Source organism: Lygodium microphyllum, chromosome 17, assembly GCF_053477565.2.
Source record: "Lygodium microphyllum isolate KBCC chromosome 17, Lygodium_microphyllum_v1.1.10, whole genome shotgun sequence".
NCBI classification, from domain to species: Eukaryota; Viridiplantae; Streptophyta; class Polypodiopsida; order Schizaeales; family Lygodiaceae; genus Lygodium; species Lygodium microphyllum.
In genome coordinates this window covers 141,224,536-141,243,183 of record NC_141151.1, presented here as the reverse complement: position 1 = coordinate 141,243,183, position 18,648 = coordinate 141,224,536, and the positions used below count along the sequence as shown (strand labels likewise).

General features: G+C 39.5%; 1 protein-coding gene across 1 annotated transcript; it reads left to right on the top strand.

Moving 5' to 3' along the window:
- Positions 1–924: 924 nt before the first annotated feature.
- LOC148022418 (Class II aaRS and biotin synthetases superfamily protein) lies at positions 925–3,408 on the top strand. The gene is made up of 7 exons (XM_087698031.1): positions 925–1,205; positions 1,342–1,521; positions 1,595–1,852; positions 1,932–2,066; positions 2,197–2,478; positions 2,562–2,693; positions 2,793–3,408. Exons 1-7 carry the CDS (start codon positions 1,155–1,157, stop codon positions 3,111–3,113), a joined length of 1,359 nt encoding a protein of 452 aa, XP_087554157.1. The 5' UTR covers positions 925–1,154; the 3' UTR covers positions 3,114–3,408.
- Positions 3,409–18,648: the final 15,240 nt, after the last annotated feature.

The window sequence follows — 18,648 nt, the reverse complement described above, 5'->3', positions numbered from 1 at the left end:
TTCTAAAGGAGGCATGATCTATTCCTAAAAGTATTAGCCAACGGAGGGATGTAGAGGTGTTTTCACAAGAGCTAGGCAATGTTAGGGAGCATGTTCCATTTACATCATTGAAATAATTGGGATGTCCACTCAGATAGGGCATTCTTTCTTGATGCTATATCTTCCCATTTATTGCCATGGTATAATGTAGACCAGGTCAAGATCTTGAACGTAGATCCCTTGTGTGAGAACTCTTTGACTTATCTCTCTACTACTACTAAACACCACTTTGTAGAATCCTTTGCCTCCATAATAATAAATCTAATTAACTTGGCCTTCTTGCTTGTTGAGAATCACATTAAACCATGAAGCCATCTCCATAGCTTTAGGGGGCTTCCTAGTTAAGAAGATCAAGCCACCTTCATAATGAAGTGCAACTCGTTATTGCAAACCTTGTCGATGTCCAACACAACCTTCTTAGATGTGCCATCTCCTTCCTCATCCACATTCTAAGCTTAAAATCTTATTGCATGCCAACATAGACAATATTCTTAGAGGAAGCACTTCCTTTAATACCAAGAGCCAATTGCTAAGCCAATTTGATATCCACCTTAGCTTTACTTCTCTTCCTCTTGTGAGTTATAGAGCATGTTTTGGTCTGACAGTGAGTCAGTATTCTTTGAGCTACCATCCTCCATGGTCACATCATGCAAGACAGGCTTGCTCAGAATCTTTTGAGCTAAGCCCCATGCATTCATTTGCATACAAGGGCAAGTTACAGCATGGGTTCGATGCTAAATGCCCTTAATGATGTTTATGCCAGATAAACATTATTACCATAAACATGCTTAGTAGTCTTGATTCTCGCACAGTCAATCGACGAGCTTGAAGAGGTGAAATGTTTAAATAAGAAAGAAGGAACACATTCAACTTCGCGATGCTTTGTGCGAAGTAGCAACCTAGGGTTCCTTGGGTGTGAAGGAACACTATTTGCTTCATTGTTAGACTGTTAATGTTAATGTTAATGTGGATTCCTACCGTTAGCGAGTGTTAGGGCGTGTCCTGAGAGAGAGAGAGAGAGAGAGAGAGAACCTGTAGGATTGCTTGCTAGTTCTTTCACGTCCTCGTGATACATTTTGTTAATTAGGGCAGAGAAGAAAGCACTACACAGAGACATGGCTGCCAAAGCGAGCAAAACGAAGGGCTTGAATGTCAAAGTGCCAAAGGTAAGGCTCCCGCGTCCAGCAACCTCTACTTCTGGTCTTTGCTGTGATGATTGGTGCAGAGGTAGTGTAAGTGGAAACGTGTGCCTTGCAGCTTAGATCTTCTAGGTCATCTTTCTGTCTTTTCTTCTCTTGACAGGGCACCAGAGACTTTGATCCTTCACAAATGGTTATCAGAGAGAAGGTTTTTGGTATAGTTACAAGTGTTTTCAAACGTCACGGTGCTGTAACATTGGATACTCCTGTCTTTGAGCTCAAAGAGACACTGACAGGGAAGTACGGGGAAGATTCCAAGTTGATCTATGATCTTGCGGATCAGGTACAATCGTTGCAAACAGAAAACAGGATCTTTGCAGTGATGTGATTTGGCTCATGTCATTCTATGTCAACAGGGTGGGGAACTTTCTTCCTTGCGCTATGACCTGACGGTACCATTTGCGCGATACTTAGCTACAAATAAACTGACTAGGATGAGGAGGTACCACATTGCAAAGGTTTACCGGCGTGACAATCCAGCGAGGGGAAGATACCGTGAATTCTATCAGTGTGATTTTGACATTGCTGGCCAATATGATCTTATGGTACCAGATTTTGAGGTCCTTAAAGTGTTGACAGAAATACTTGACAAACTAGGAATTGGTGAATATGAGGTAAGAATCAGGTCGGCAAAGTGATGGCTTTAATCCTGTCACTACTTCTAAAAAAGTCTTCGGGTGTAATATTCTCCAGGTTAAGCTAAATCACAGACGACTGCTTGATGGTATGCTTGATATTTGTGGAGTGCCATCTGAGAAATTCAGAACCATATGCTCAGCCATTGACAAGCTTGACAAAGCAGAGTGGCAGGATGTGCGGAAGGAGATGGTATAACTTGTTTCTTCTTGCTAATATCATGCACATCTCTCCAACTGCTTGTTTGGATGGTCAAACATGCCTTTCATTTTTGGCCACTATTTCAAGAAGGTTGCAATTTATTTTCAACCTCGTTTGTCAGGTGAATGAAAAAGGTTTGACAGAAGAGGTTGCAGATAAGATTGGAAAACTGGTTCAGAAGAAGGGTGCACCATTAGAGTTATTGGACGAACTGAAAAAAGAGGGCAGTCCCTTCCTTGAAAACACTGGCTCTAAACAAGCTCTTGACGAATTGGAGCAGTTGTTCGCCTACATGAAGGCAGGAAAATGTCTAAATCGGTTTGTTTTTGACCTTAGCCTTGCTCGTGGGCTTGATTATTACACAGGGGTTATCTTTGAGGCTGTCTTCGTTGGTACAGTGAAGGTAAGAGATAGTTATCACGTTCTTCTTCTGGACATGCATTTGGTATTATAATGATAAATGCATGTTCTATGTTTGAGCTGCAGATGGGATCCATTGCTGCAGGAGGTAGGTATGATGATTTGGTAGGAATGTTCAGTGGCATGCAAGTCCCATCTGTGGGGATGAGCTTGGGGATTGAACGAGTGTTAACCATCATGGAAGAGCAAGCCAAGCAGGTAACCTTGTGCAGAAGTCTTCCACCTAGCTCTGAACTTTGAGTTTGATTGGCTGCCATGGTTTTGCATTTTGGTAAGCATCTCTTTTTGATTTTTCAGCTGAAAGTACGGGAAACAGAAACACAAGTGCTCATATTGGGCATTGGAAAGAGCTTGTGGGATGTTGCAATTGGCATTGCAAGTGAGCTTTGGGCACAGGAGATTGCTACTGAGTTCAAGTGTGTGGCTCCAGGCAAGATAAAGAAGCAGTTGTCAGATGCATCTGATGAAGGAATTCCTTGGGTGGTTTTGGTTGGACAGGATGAGCTGAGTCAGGGAATTGTCAAACTAAGAGACATGAGTGTAAAAAGTGAGGAAGAGGTGAACAGGAATGAACTTGTGACTGTGCTAGTTTCGAGACTTACCACTGCCTCAACATAACGAGATCTGAGGAGCTGCAATATGGTACGTCAAGGTATTATGGAAATCTGCCTGTGGGACCACATTTATCTCTAGTCCAGGTTCTCGGGATGTCCCTGTACATTTGAGTTTTATGATTAGCTTATGTCAACCACCCAGCCAGCTATTATTATTGGAATCCCTTCTCAAGACTTGCAAGGGATATGCCTCATGGAGGAGCCATGTGTGTGAAGATATATTTGTTCGACAAATGGGAAATTCTTTCTTTTAAAAGCTTTGTGGACATTTGAGATCATGAGCTATTATTGATGAATGATATTTGAGCTTCTAATCACCCTGTGAGTCACTAGCATGGTTCCCTTTAGGATCTGATATTTTGCATATAACAACCAACGTTCAAGCAGTTGTGATAATTCTGTAAGCTGCATGCAAGTATAAAAACTCACACATAATATTCCCTTGATCCAGGAAAAGGGAAATAAATATTTGGGAATGAGACCCTGGACTTGTGCTATTTTCTGCCTTATGAAGGTTATCAGCTCAGCCTAACATTTTCTTGAGGTGTATGTCCTGCAAACTCCTGTGCCCATCATTGCCTAAACTTTGCCATGCGAACAATTTTGATATGTAGCTAGGTCTGTTGAGGTGACACAAGCAGTTTAAATCATTATCTGCTCTCACCTTTTGCCGTTAGGTGGATATCCTCAAGGTATTGTCATTCTTTCTGTAAACGCCACCTTGCAATGATGATTTATGATTAGGTCTGTATACAACCAACACAAGCAGTTCCAGTCATTGTCTTGGAACTTTGGCATAGGGGATTCTATCCTGCACGAGCTCTATTTTACCAAGTTATAGACCAAACACATTAGCATTTGTGCTTCCCTATTTCTCAGGATTCAATGATCTTTGCACAGTTCTTATATACTTTGGCTCATTCATGAAAACTTGTCAGCACATTCAATGGAAGGCATAATTGATAAACTTGTGCACTTCACTATCATCTGGATCACCTATCCTGGAAAGGGTTAGTACATTCAAGAATAACAATCCGTGGCATTCTTGCTGGAGAACCTGTGACTGTTTCTCTCTTGATTGCATTCCGTTTAAATACTGTCTAGACGAGTATCCCATTCATTAAATGATAATAAGGTTGTAGGACATTGAAATTCAGTCTGACAGCATAGGAACAGTTAGATGATCTTTTTCAGATTTTCCTTTATTTTAGCAACCTTGGTGCATAGCGAACGTTCATAATGGACTTGAGAGATTATTCACAATGACTAGTTTTTCAAGTTTGATAACTATAGGACATTGTAAATATTTGCAAAATGTTACCAATACACATTTTCAACGTTCGAACATGCAAATATAAGCTTGAGATGTCATTTACGATGAACTTTAAGCTTGGTGTCTATAGAATTTTACAAAGATTAATCAATGATTGTTTGTTGAGGTTGCATTTCAACAGTGGAAATCTAAGCAAAGTCGAATGTTATCATGTTCAATGGTGTACACTTGTGAGCTTTATGTAGTGACATTCCTTGAAAGTGATGACCAAAGTGCATATTGGTATAGCTTTCTCTTGTTGCCTTCACCTAGTTGATGATTTACATGTGAGAGGCCAAGCATAATTATTGTGTTAATTGGCAAAGGCAAAGTGATTTTAGGATGGCAATTTCTTTGGTAAATTAAGCTCAAAGAAGCCAATAAAATGGCTAGTGCAAAGGTGTTATTGTTGTAGTTGGATTGTTCACATGTAAGAGACGCTTGATGCAAAACGCATTTTATGAAGTCAATGCTATGATGGTAGGATAGTCCTTCCATGGTCAGAACTTGGAACCAACCTTTAGATTCGATCCATTTTGAGATTGTTCTAAATGTCTAGAAATGGTGGATGTTTATCATAATGTCAAGCTATCCATCAATAAAAAGAACATCCTTGAATGTTCATCAATTGAGGTGGAAAAGAGAGTATTTGTGCACATTTACATGCTAGAGAGTAGTAATGGCCATCAAAGGTTGAACTTACTGGATCCCCACCAAGTTGAATGAAGTTGATATTGCATGACCCCTAGTAGCAGTAAGAATTCAAACTTGGGACTTTCAAGAAACCATACATGTAATGTCAAGTATTATCTCCTTTCCTACGAATAAGTCAATGGATTGAGGATTTAAAGAAAAGTATATTCACTTTGTAACATAGGGTCACTTTTCAAATAGAGATCTCTTGAATATTCACTTAGATCTTGTAATTTTGAATGGAAAAAACTTAGATATTCAACTTAGTGCTTGGTATAGTTTCAAGATTTTCTCAGCTCATTTATTTGAAACTGGTGTTATTGGTTAGCTCATATCTTTAGTGTTTTTTATGGTGGTTGATGTATGACTTAGTGCATCCAACTATAACTTCGTATCCATGAGTATTGATAATGATGCATGTGTACAATTATTTGTTAAAATTTTCATACCAAATTGGTACAATTATTTTTAGGATCACTCTTATCAATTGAGCACGTGAAAGTATGCACTCAGGGAAAGATGGAATGAAGAATTGAGGAAGGTAACCCAATTACTCATATATCAAAGCTGAATTATGAGCTCTAAACATGTCAATGTTTGTCATATGGTGAGAACACCACAATCACCAAATGAAACAAAACAAAACAAAAGAGAGCAAAAAGGAGATGAAAAAGGGAAATAAAACACTTGTTTTTTTGTATTCATCCCCTCATCGCATTATATGCATGGGTGTGTTGAGTTGTTCATCACTCCCTATTCAAAAGTCATTTTGTTAAAAATAATGCACATATAACTTATATAAAAGAAGGGTTCATATTTAAAAGTTAACAAGGACAACTTTCTTCTTATAAAATCATGTTATTATAGCATGGAATAGATGTTTTATGTCCATCCATCATGATCAAAGAAAATCCTCAAAGAACATACAGGGAAAGGAAATGCAATCAAGTCTCTTGTATGTAAAATGAAACACAAAATGGCAATACAAAGGCTTACCCTTGTATATATAGAAAGGCCATGTATGTGCCTTGCTTTTTACTCAATCTACATCTAAATGCTAGTCCCTTGGAATGTTGGGTGTGGAACCTTAGAATCCTCACTAATACACAATCAAATGTTATAGCTAGGGGTAGCATGTAAACCCTTCTAAATTTTTAACCTAGATATTTGCTAAAAGTATGGTCGAGTGATTTAGTGTTCTAGTGAGGATGTCAAAGAGTGCTTAAAGCGTGAGAGAGAATTGAGAGACAACTAAAGGGGCCGATAAACCTAAAACACAAATGATAGAGGAGGTAAAGTAGACTCAAGCTAGTTACATTGGTTTAGTCTTGAGCATAGGAGCAGACTCTTTGAGAAAAGACAAGCATAAAATGCAAGCTATTGTGTGCCTTGCTCACTAAGTAACACAAAGTTTCACTAGAAAGAGACTTGAAGTTGGTCCTTGTTTATTGGGTTGAGGTTGTAGCTTCAAATGTTTGAACAAGGGGGTACATTTTTTAAAGCCATAACCATCATTGAGCCCAAAGGTTATGAGCTTTCTTTTCTTCTTGTTGATGGCTTTCTAGGGTGTTTGGCCTCACATTAAAGAAATCATCCCTAAATTGGTGCCCTTGTGATGAGGCTAGAGCATTAGGCTTGTCAAAGTTTGAGGAGTAAAGCTTGGAGTTTATTTGAAAAACGTGTGGAAGACATTCGATACAATTCGAACTCGTTTAAAGGAGTGCTCTAGTTACCTCATTTACATGGAGAGATATCAATTCATAAAAAATATTTTGACCGATGAGAGACTAATGAGAGCAGTAAGAGATCTACAGAAGGTACAATTGCATCATACTAGGAGTTCTATAGCTAGGAGAAGGAGAATGTGTTGGCAGTATTTGAGCCCTAAAAGTTCCATGATGAAGAGCACTATCATTTTCATTTATGGAACTTGGAGAGGGGGTTTGTGAACAACCATTTAGGAAGCATGATAAGTTAGGTGTCAATGTAGCGAGCTAGTAGACTTAAATCATATGGATGCTCACATAGGAAGCTTTCTTTGTAGGGATTTGTGTGCTTGAAAGAGACTCGAAGTTGTATTATTCAGAGGATCATTGATTAGTCCCTTGCATAGAGGATGAGGATTGATGTGGCCGCAAGCCATATATGAAGAAAAAAATTGTAGTTTTGCTAGGTCTATGAACTGCTATGATGCTTGTTGTCCTATGGACACGACTGGAGCACTTTTCTCTCTCTTTAGGAGGTTTTTTTCCACTGGCCTTGTATATGTGCCTATTCACTTTTAGGGGATAATTAGTCTTGTAAATCTTTTCTATTGATACTTCTCAATACACTTTGAGTTGTGCTCTCTCAAGCTTCTTTTTCTACAAGTTGTGTAGAACAATAGACACATAGTTAGGGGCTCACGATCTTCTTATATCACTCTTAGGCTATGTATTACTCCCGTACCATAGTGCAAATACCACTTGCCTTAGGGCTATTCACCCATCCATCCACCTAAATCCATCCAACCTAGGTCACTAAAGCTTAACACTAGGTTGCAATCTTAGGTATCGACTAACAAACATTGGATCTTGCAAGGTATAAGCCACCATCCCTTTAAGGGATGCAAGAACCTAACCATCAGGCCACATGCACACACTAGACCTACCCACCTATGGATCTAGCTCTCATCACCTCACCTAATCACAAGACACTTATTCACAACCCACATACTTAGACACTCGTATGCATTTTAGGGCAAGGAACACACTACACTATAAGTAAAACATCTTTGGGTATATATCACACTTTGATAGGAACCCTAATCCTCTTGTAGCTTCCCTAGCCTTAGGTCATAATGTCTTGGATTCGACATGTTTCCATTACCCAAAACCCTAGGACAAACATAATTAGCCCACATTATCCTCTTGCAATCATCTATAGGAAGGGTACGCCTATCACTCCACAAGGTCATTAAAATCCTAGTCTTAGGCTGTGCCCTAGGCATTTTCCTGCTAACACTACAAATCATTCATTTAAACTCACGTACGCTAGATCACTCATGCACAGTTCTAAGTTGCATTATTAGTCTCTCTAATGCATAGTCCTAAGTTGCATTATTCGTCTCACTCACTAACACACACCTAGATACACATAGGATAGGGCACACTAAGTGTCGGCTCACTCAGGTATAGAGCACCTAGGATCACAACTCACATCATACCCTAGGTAGGAAAACATGAGTCAACTTCACTCTAGGGAGTTAGCCAATAGAGTTGCGGAGTTCACTATGCTAAACTCAATTAACCTCCTTTCCACATCATAACTTTGAAGTCACATCATGCACTAAAGAGTGCTGGAAAACGATAAAATGTGAGGCAAAGAAGAATCATGATAACCTCCCCATGAAAGGAAGCAGCCAAGTTAACCGCAAGCCACCTAACACAAACTCTACAAGGATTGGAAGAGATACATGAGTGTAGAGGAAAATTAAGCATGTGAAGGTCACAAATGATTATGCTTCCATAGATCACATTCTAGTGGACATAAAATAAAATTTATAGAGCGAGAAAAGACTAAAAATATAGAATTGTGGGGTCGGCAACTCAAGAGACTCAAAGGTACAAAGTCCGAGGAGGAAATATTGACAAATCCTAAAGCTTAAAAGAGCAAAACACACTCGCCCAACCCAACACTCAATAAGAGTGAAACGTACTTGTGAGGACCAAAGATAAAGGTATAGCATATAGTGTATAATAAAACTTGATCTTGTAGAAGAAATTCAAGAGATTCATTCCGCTAATCAGAGCCTAACCTCATAGTTGATGTGCTTACATAGCGGACAAGACTTGATTTGTAGATCTCTTAGTCCCAAATGTGCAAAGCATCAAATAGAAATTAAAATTACAAACTAATCGATAAAATAATTGAGGTAACCAATCGAGAAATAGACTAAGCACAATTGAGAAGATGGCTATAGAAAGGTTCCGGGAGGATGTTCCATGAGACATTTGGGAGTCCATCCAAAATTTCAAGATTGCCATCATCGAGTTTGACATTAGGCAAGTTAAAGCTATATGAGACATGTCAAAAAATCTTCAAACCCAAGGCAAGGATACCATCAATTGGTTTCTAGAACTAAACATGGTCACATAGAAAGAACGAGCAAAAATGCAAAGAGAAATTGATGACATCATGGGGTTAATTCTAAACTGAAGAGAAATAAGATCCTTTAATGATTCCCTAGTAAATTTAGTGCAATGTCAACTTCTTGATAACTCTAACATGCTCCAAATAGAGATAGATGTAGCCAAAACCTTGGTGATAAAACTAGTAAAACATATAGAACTCAAGAGCAAGCCAAAATTCCCTCATCATTAAATACATAGAGAAATTTAGAGTGGAAGACAATCCCTATAGTTTCATAGAGCAAGCTAAGTAGGTATGTGAAGCCAACCTTACATTGAACCCAAGAAAATCACACACCCCTAGATCGTGCTTAGGCTAGACAGGGCAAACTTGGTTTACTAGCTTGGATGCTATGGATAAGTCACATTTCTCTATACTAAAATACCTCTTCATACTATGATTTATTGAAGCTAGCTATAGAGACAACCACATAGTATTGCTAATTAATCTAAAGTAATGAGAAGGAGATAGTATGAAATATTATGTGGCTAAATTATGAAGCTATGCAAGACTTCCATTCATTGAAAGGGTAAGTGCAAAAGAAATACACTAAAGCATTCATTAAAGGAATCCAAGATAAGGGGATTTACAAAGCCATAGTCAAGAACGTAATCCTAGATTAATCAAATATCAATGAGTTATTTAAGAAGTGATGAGAATTGATAATCTCTTTAGAGAGAGGGGCATACATAGAAAAGGAATAGAAACTCAAGATTCTTGATCAAGCCAAAGTAGTAGAGAGTTCACTATGATGCAAGAACTCCTTGTTGCTTTTTGACAATAGCAATGAGAGCTCTCAAAGATCATGGAAGTTGTAAGGAAAACATAAGATTACAAACCAAATATATGTTGCATACACTATGGTGGAGACCACTTGCCCTTAGAGGTCCTAAACTCAATCAAGTATGCTCCAATTGTGGCTCCTTTGGCCATGACGCAATCCATTGCTAAGCCCTTGGGAGGCTCTTATAACTTGTATTATATACAAATGTTAGAACATAACAATCCAATAGATATTATCTATATCAAAGGTCTCCTCACTTAGCATTTCCAACTCTTCTAACCATTCCAAGGAGTGAGATATCTGGCATTACTACTCATATGTATGAAGATTCTCCTAAATGCTAGGTATGTAGTAGTACTCCATTTGGGTCTACATGTCTCAATATCATGATAAGAAAGGTTAAGGCCACAAACTTTGACCCTAAAGACAAAGAGCTAATGCCAACAATATTTCTTAGGGTCATAGTATTTCTAAAAGAGAGCACATCATGAATGCTCTATTGACAAAAGAACAACTTTTAATATCCTAACCTGCAATGTGTAGACTAAAATTGTGTTGGATTTAAGTTGGGAAAAATACACATGCATAGCTTGGAGAAGAATAAACTTGAAATACTAAGTATGCCTTAAAAGTGCATATGCATATATATAAGGCCGAGGGGAAAAAAACCTCCTAAAGTGGGGAAAAAGTGCCTTGGAAGTCCTAAGTGTATTCACACATCACTACCAAAATATGATAAAAAGTTCACCTTGGGAGTGATGGGGTGAATAAGAGCTAGCACTTATGTGTAGAGAAGTATCTTGCTTGTTGGATTAGATCAATCCACAAATGAAAGTAAGCCAAAAGCTTTGCATAAAGCTTTGAACTTCTCATTGGGAAAAGCCTTTGTTAAAAGATTTGGAAGGTTGTGTTGTGTTGGCATATAAGCCAAGTTGATCTCTCCTGTAGGGAGTCACTCTCCTAGACATAATGAAAGTGCACTCAATGTGCTTAGTACGTGCATGGAACACTAGATTTCGTGCTATTGCTAGTGTGCTTTGACTATTAGTGAAGGTGGTGGTGATAGATGATTGTCCAACACCTAAATCAACCAAGATATATTTGAGCCAAACACACTCAATTACAATTGTAAAACTTGCCATGTACTTAGCTTCATAACTAAGAGTGGCCACAATGAGTCTCTTCTTGCTCAACCATGATATACATGAGTTGCCATCAAGCATGAAGAAAAAACCACTTGTGGAGTCATGATTGTTATGCCACTTGTGGATACACGAGTCTCGTAACAACCTAGTCAAAATCCAAAAAATAATCTAAATCTAGTAGCAATGATTTCCCCTTAGGATAAGATAGCCCAAGGTGCTAACTACCACTCAAGCAATGAAAGATCTAGTTCACTACCTGAGCATGCTTAGTGCCTAGGCTATGTATAAACCTACTCATCTATGAGACTATAAATTGAATGTCAAGGCTCATAATGTGTACATAAATCAAGCATCCAATAGCATGTTAATAGAGAAAGACATCAAAATAGTCTTTAGTATCATGAAGACTCAACTCTAAACTTATTTCCGTTGGAGTAGCTCTAGCGTTGCAATCTTTAAAACCAAAATTTTCCAATAATGTCTCAACATACTTTGTTTGACATATGGCAGTATCTCCATCACATTGTAATTATGCAATAGACCCAAATCCAACATGGTAAAGTAGAATTCAACTTAGCTTTAAAATAAAAAATATGTGTCTCATTAGGACCAGTGAGAGCAACAAGTCATCAAGATGAATCATAATGATGAGGCACATCACTTGATATACAATATGCTCTCAATGGAACTATTTTGAAAACCACGTGCAATCAAGTATGTATGCATCTTCTCACACCAAGCATGAGGTGATGCTATAGACCATATACCTTCGTTTTTAATATGCACACTTTGTTTTCTTGCCCTTCTTAAACAAAACTACTATGTTGAAAAACATACACTTTCTCATGTCAATTGCCACTAAAAAATGTAGTTTTAATGTCCAGCTAATGTACATTCTAGCCATTATGAGCTATTGTCATACAGAGAGTGGAAACAAATGTCTCATCAAAATCAATGCACTTCTATTTGGCATAACCCTTTGCCACAAGTCTAGCTTTCTAGTGATCAACATTACCATCTGGCTTGTGCTTTAACTTGTAAACCCACTTGGTATCCATTGTAACATATGCTCAAGCAAGGAGTCGTATGCAAGCTAAGATAGCCCTTGGTTCCATGAAGGTTCTAGAAGACTTGAAAAGTATCTGCATCATCGCTTATGTCATCATTGATGCTAGCCTGCCATGTGTCAGCATGCATACTATGCCATGCGTGGATCTACATGCCATGCCATGTGGCATCCTCTTGTAATGACACGTGATCCCCTTGACCTCCCTAGGCTACAATATAAATAGGGATCCACGATCTCCCCTTAGAAGGGCATTTTGGGGTTAACAAGACCATCGAGCTAGTTACAATGGATTTTTGGTGGACACAAATGTGAGAACTAGTCAAGGACTTTGTGCATTCTCGTGACACATGCAATCAAGCTAAAGTAGGTCCCTTGTCATTGACCTCATGGACTTCTTCAACCATTACCTATTTTAAGTAAGTGATGCTCATCCTTATCCATAGGCTTCATTGTTGAACTACCTTCTTCCAGAGGGTATGATTTTATCTTGGTGATGGTTGATCAATTCACAAAAATAGCACACTTTATCCCAACAACCAAGAGTATCAATGGAGAAGGGATAGCAAGGCTCTTCTTGGAACAAGTATATTGGCACCACATGTTACTCGATGATATTCTTTGTGATCCTGGCCCCAAGTTTATATATGGGTTTTGGAGAAGTCTATTTAAACTTCTTGGATATAAGTGAATCTTTCTTCAACCAATCACCCATAGAGTGATGGACAAATAGAAAGGGTGAATCAAGTCTTGGAGCAATACCTTAGATACACAATTAACCATCATCAAAACAATCGGGTGGACTTATTATCCCTTGCTAAGTTTGCATGCAATAATTCTTCTCAAATCTCCACTCCATTCACACAATTCTTTGCTAATTATGGTCAACACCCAAGGATAGACAATCATGTAAGATCAGAGGAGAAGGATCCAGCTACTATAGACTTAGCTCAGCACCTCTTTGATATCTATAAAGAGTTGCAAGCCCACATGAAAAAAGCTCAAGAGAAATATAAGAGAAATACATATAATCTTTGCATGCAACATCCATCATACAATTGGAGATTAAGTTTGGCTTCTTTGACATGATCGTTAGCTATTGTCTCCAACTTTCCCATTCCATGAAACTCCAATGTCATGTATTCCATATTTCATATCATACATCCAATATCCTTACAAGAATACCAAAGCCATTGCCTCCAATTATAATTGAATATCACCAAGAATATGAAGTAGACAAAATCATGGATTTGAGAATATCGAGAGGCAGATTACAATATCTTGTTCATTGGAAGGGCTATGATGCAAGTGAGTGAACATGGTAACCAACTTCACATCTTCAAAGATCCCTTGTTAAGGTTTGTGAATTTCATCTTCAACACCCAACCAAGCCAAGGACTATTCAAGATCACACCACCACCCCTTGTAGAACTTGGTGCTATAAGAGAGGGTAATGTAACGAATGCTCAAGCAAGGATAGCCCTTGGTTCGTATGCAAGCTAGGATAGCCCCTCTGGTCCATGAAGTTTTCAGAAGATTCTAGAAGATACCTACATCATTGCTTATGTCACTGTTGATGTCATTATCATTGTGTCAACATACATGTCATGCCATGTGTCAATGTACATATCATGCCATGTGGTATCTTCTTATAACGATATGTATTCCCTTTAGTCTTGCCAACACTAGAGTTGTGAGGCTCCTGCGAGATAAGTCCTCTTCCGATTCTTGTTTTTTTCTAGCACTTGTTGAAAATCAATCTAGCTACATGGTAAAGACTATATGTTCGGATCGAGTGGGGGAACACATGTCCTCTATGTTGAATTCTTTTTTGAAGCAGAAAGGCATTGTTCATTAGTACACTACTGCTTATACTCCACAACAGAATGGGGTTGCAGAGAGGAAGAATATGTCATTCATGGAGATGGCCAGATGTATGCTGAAAGCGAAGAGCTTGCCACACAGTTTTTGGATGGAAGCAGTTATGTGTGCTTGCCATGTCTTGAATAGGTGCCCCACTAAGGCATTAAAGAATGTCATGCCTGTTGAGGCTTGGAACAGTCGAATACCTTCTATTGGGCATTTTCGTACTTTTGGGTGTCTTGCATATGCACACATTCCCAAGGTACTTAAGAAATTGGATAATAAGGCTATTAAATGCATTTTTGTGGGATACAACAATGAGAGCAAAGGATATAGGTTATGTGATCCTGTCTCCAAAAAATGTATTTTTCAATAGGGATGTGCTTTTTGATGAAAAATCAGAATTATCCCTTGTTGGTTTTGACACATATCAAGTTGCCATTGATGTATTTGAAGGGCTACTGCTCATTTCTTTCAGTGATACAACTGAAGCTTCAACAAGTGAACTTAATGTTTAGCCAACTACTCCATTAAGTAATGCAAAAAATTATCCCATGGATGATCTAAATATTCAGTCATAGCTGACGACTTGATTAGGTAAGAGAAGACTGATCTCATTGCTCTCTTGGGAGATTACATAGATGTATTTTCTTGGTTCTTAGATGAACTCAAGGGAGTTGATCTAAGATTCATAACACATAACATCCCAACGACTCCTGATGCAACCACATTGAAACAACAACCTTACCCGATGAATCCCAAGTATGCTCATGTCGTAAAGGAAGAAATCACTAAATCAATAAACTATTAAAGGTTGGATTCATTTACGAGATTAAGTATACAGAATGGGTGTTAGCCATTGTGGTTGTCTTGAAAAAGAATGGTAAAATCCAAGTATGCATGAACTATAAGAAAGTTAATGCAGTGACTAAGAGAGACAATTACCCATTGCCCTACATAGAGCACATGCTAGGAGAGAGTAGTAGGAAAAGAAGCATACAGTTTCTTGGACGGCTTCTTGGGTTACAACCAAGTTTAGGTGCACACTGATGACAGGCATAAGATGGCATTCACCATAGAGTGGGGCATGTTTGCTTACATAGTCATGCCATTTTGGCTGACGAATTCATTGACAATGTATGTGTACACTCTAGTTAGAGGGAACACCTAGACAAGCTTCATGTAGTCTTTGAATGGTGTAGATTGTATAGTCTCTCTTTGAGCCCCTTAAAGTGCCAATTCTAGGTGAAACATGGATGTATCTTAGGGCATGTGGTGTCCAAGAATAGTATTGCCACTGACTTCTTGAAGATCAAGGTCACTTTTGACTTACCACCCCCAACAAACTACAAGGGAGTTCAGTGAGACTGGGACACACAGGGTACTATCGGTGCTTTGTCCTAAATTATGCATTGATTGCTAGACCACTTTACAAGTTGATGATCGTATTCGAGTGGACTGAGGAGTGCCAACGTGCTTATGAGGAGTGAAAAAGGCTCTTACCATGGCACCAATCTTACAAGCCCATATTGGAATGTAGCATTTCATGTGCACATTGATGCATCAAAGTTTGTCGTGGGAGTTGTTCTATGCCAGCTTAGTGAACATAACCTTGACCACCTGGTGAGCTTTGCTAGCAAACAACTCACGGATACTGAGATGAATTAATCCATGACAAAGAGAGAAAGCCCATCCATGGTGTTCATTGTGAAGAAATTTTGGCACTATCTTTTGGCTACGCCCTTCACCTTCTTTGTTGACCATCAAGCCTTACTTTATCTTGTGAAAAAACCTTGTGCTATAGGACACCTAGCTTGATGGTTGCTTCTACTTTTACAGTTTCACTTCTCTGTGTGGTTGTATGTAAGGGCAAGCAGCATTACATGGCAGAGCACATGTCGCGCGTACCCACCACAAGAGAAGTCGCTGGAAAGGGCATTTTGGATGACCTACCTGATGCACACCTTTTTAGCATGTCCAATGAAAAGGACTTATTCAGAGCTGATTTAATGCCTTATTGGACAAATGATATATTCCAAATCCTCGATCACGGATTGCTCAAAAGACCTATTGACAAGGCTAAGCTAAAGCGCCTCATCCTTAAGACTCAACCCTATCAATTGATCGTCGGACATCTCTATAGGTTAGGACAAGATGGCCTATTGCAGAGATGCATATGTGAGCACAAAATGCATGATGTGCACTAAAGTGCATGGTGGAATTGCGGGAGGACACTTTAGCGGAGATACTATAGTCTGCAAGGTGCTTCAATCTCAACTGTGGTGGCCCACCCTATTCCCACAATGCTGCTAAGTCTATCAAGCATTGTGACGAGTGTCAAAGGACCAAGGTCCCTATTTGTAAAGATAACATGGAGTTGACCCCAGTTGTTGTAGCATGAGAACCCTTTGAAAAATGGGGCAATGACTTCATTGGGCCGATTAGCCCAGCGAGATAGTACTCCCAAGCCAAGTACATCATTGTGGCAATGGATTACCTCATGAAATGGGTTGAAGCTCAAGCCATCAGGAAGAATGATGTTAGGACTATGGCTAAATTCCTTTGGGAGCATGTGATCTCACAATTTAACTGCCCCATTGAACTAGTTAGCGACTAAGGCACTCACTTCATTAATGAAGTATGGCCCACTTGCTTTCCACCTTCTTGATCATCCATAGGAAATCTTCTCCGTACTACCCTCAAGCTAACGATCGAGCAGAATCCACGAACAAGATCCTAGTGAATGGGCTAACTAAAGTAGTCTCTACTGCTTCGCGCAACAACTGGGACAATAAGCTCATGGTAGCGCTATGGGCCTATAGGACAGCCTACAAGATAGCAGTTAGGCAAACACCCTTCAAGAAGCTGACCTATAAGACCAAAGCGATCCTTCCAGTAGAGTTTTTTATTACTAGCATGATAGTAGCAGTGCAAGAGAGATAGGATGGAAATGAGGCATGGACGGAATGACTAGTAGATCTAGAACATCTCTCTAAGATAGCCACTCATGCACTAATCTGTGAGAAAGCAAGATGTAAAAGTTGGTTTAACAAGCATGTTAAACAATGTAACTTCCAGCGAGACAACCTAGTGTTGCTATACTTAGTGAAGGGCCATAAGCAAAAGATGAAGTTCAGAGGATTAGGGCCTTTCAAAGTCCCCAAAATTAGTCAAACAGGCAATGTAGAGCTCAAGACCTTAGAGGGAGAAGACATAGGCTTCTTTAATGGTAGTCACCTCAAGAAGTACTACCCTCCAATCCATCCATTGCATGAGCCGCCAATGCTACAACCACCACCTGTCAACATGAGAGTAGCCACCATCACTAAAATTGAGGGTACGAATGAGAAAGTAGTGGAACTTGCCTACTTGCGAATCATAATCACTGCTCAAAGAATGCACACCTTTGATGCACTTATCCATGAGAAAGCTGACTTCAACATCCTTACCCATGAGCATTGGACTCTCATTGGTCAGCGCTAACTACAGTCCATTAATGTGAAGCTCAATCCATTTGGGGGACAGTCCTACCTATTGCTAGGAAAGTGTAAAGTAGCAGTCTCTATCGAGACTAAAAGCCTACCTACGATGTTCTATATATTGCCAAAATCGAAGGCCACTGGTAAGGAATCACTACTAGGACCTGCCTTCAAAAAGAAAACACATTACAATGTTGACTACAACTTGCAGCACATTCACCTCATTGTTGGCAATGTGCAAATAGTGACCACTTTCAACAAGGGTAGTGTGGCCCCACCAAAGCCCATAGTGCCACTAATAGAAGTACCTACCACCAATCGAAGGAGGGGGGTCATGACTCGTCTGGCAACCCTACCAAGATCGACCAATCGCAACCCAAAGAAAATACACACAAGCCCGCAGAGTAGCAGCTCAATCGGGTGCTAAAACGACATCCCCAGTCATCTAGAAGCCCAAACCGCATGAATTCGTAACCACAGAATATCACGCCCTAGGCCAAGGAGACACAGTTGGCACTATAAAATCAAAGGAACGGCCAAGCCGCAATGGGTCCCCAATGACCTCTTGTGTGCTCAAGTCTACTACGAAGGCAACAACTAGATTTGGTCACCTAAGCCCACAAGTGGCATACGTGCCCCTCAACCGTCTACTATCAAGCTATCTCCAAGACCTTGTGAGCCACCTAGAACTAAAAAGCCACTTGAACCAAAACCCATCAAACCCATAGAGCCACAACAAGTCTCTTGATCAATACAAAAATCTACTACCCCTAAACCAACTCAACCCAATGCTACTAATATCCCAACAACTTCACAAGGAGCAAGCAGCACAACATTTGCGCTGCAACCAACGTCTATCACACAAGTGACTAACACGTGCCCTAAGGGTTAGCCGAAGCAGCAACCACTAGTTGGTGAGTTATCTAACCAACCTCTTGTAGGCCTTAGACCCTTTTATGAATGGAGATCCATTCTTACATTAGCCTTTGGTCTGGCTGAGGACACAGGGGATGACTTGGTCACATGC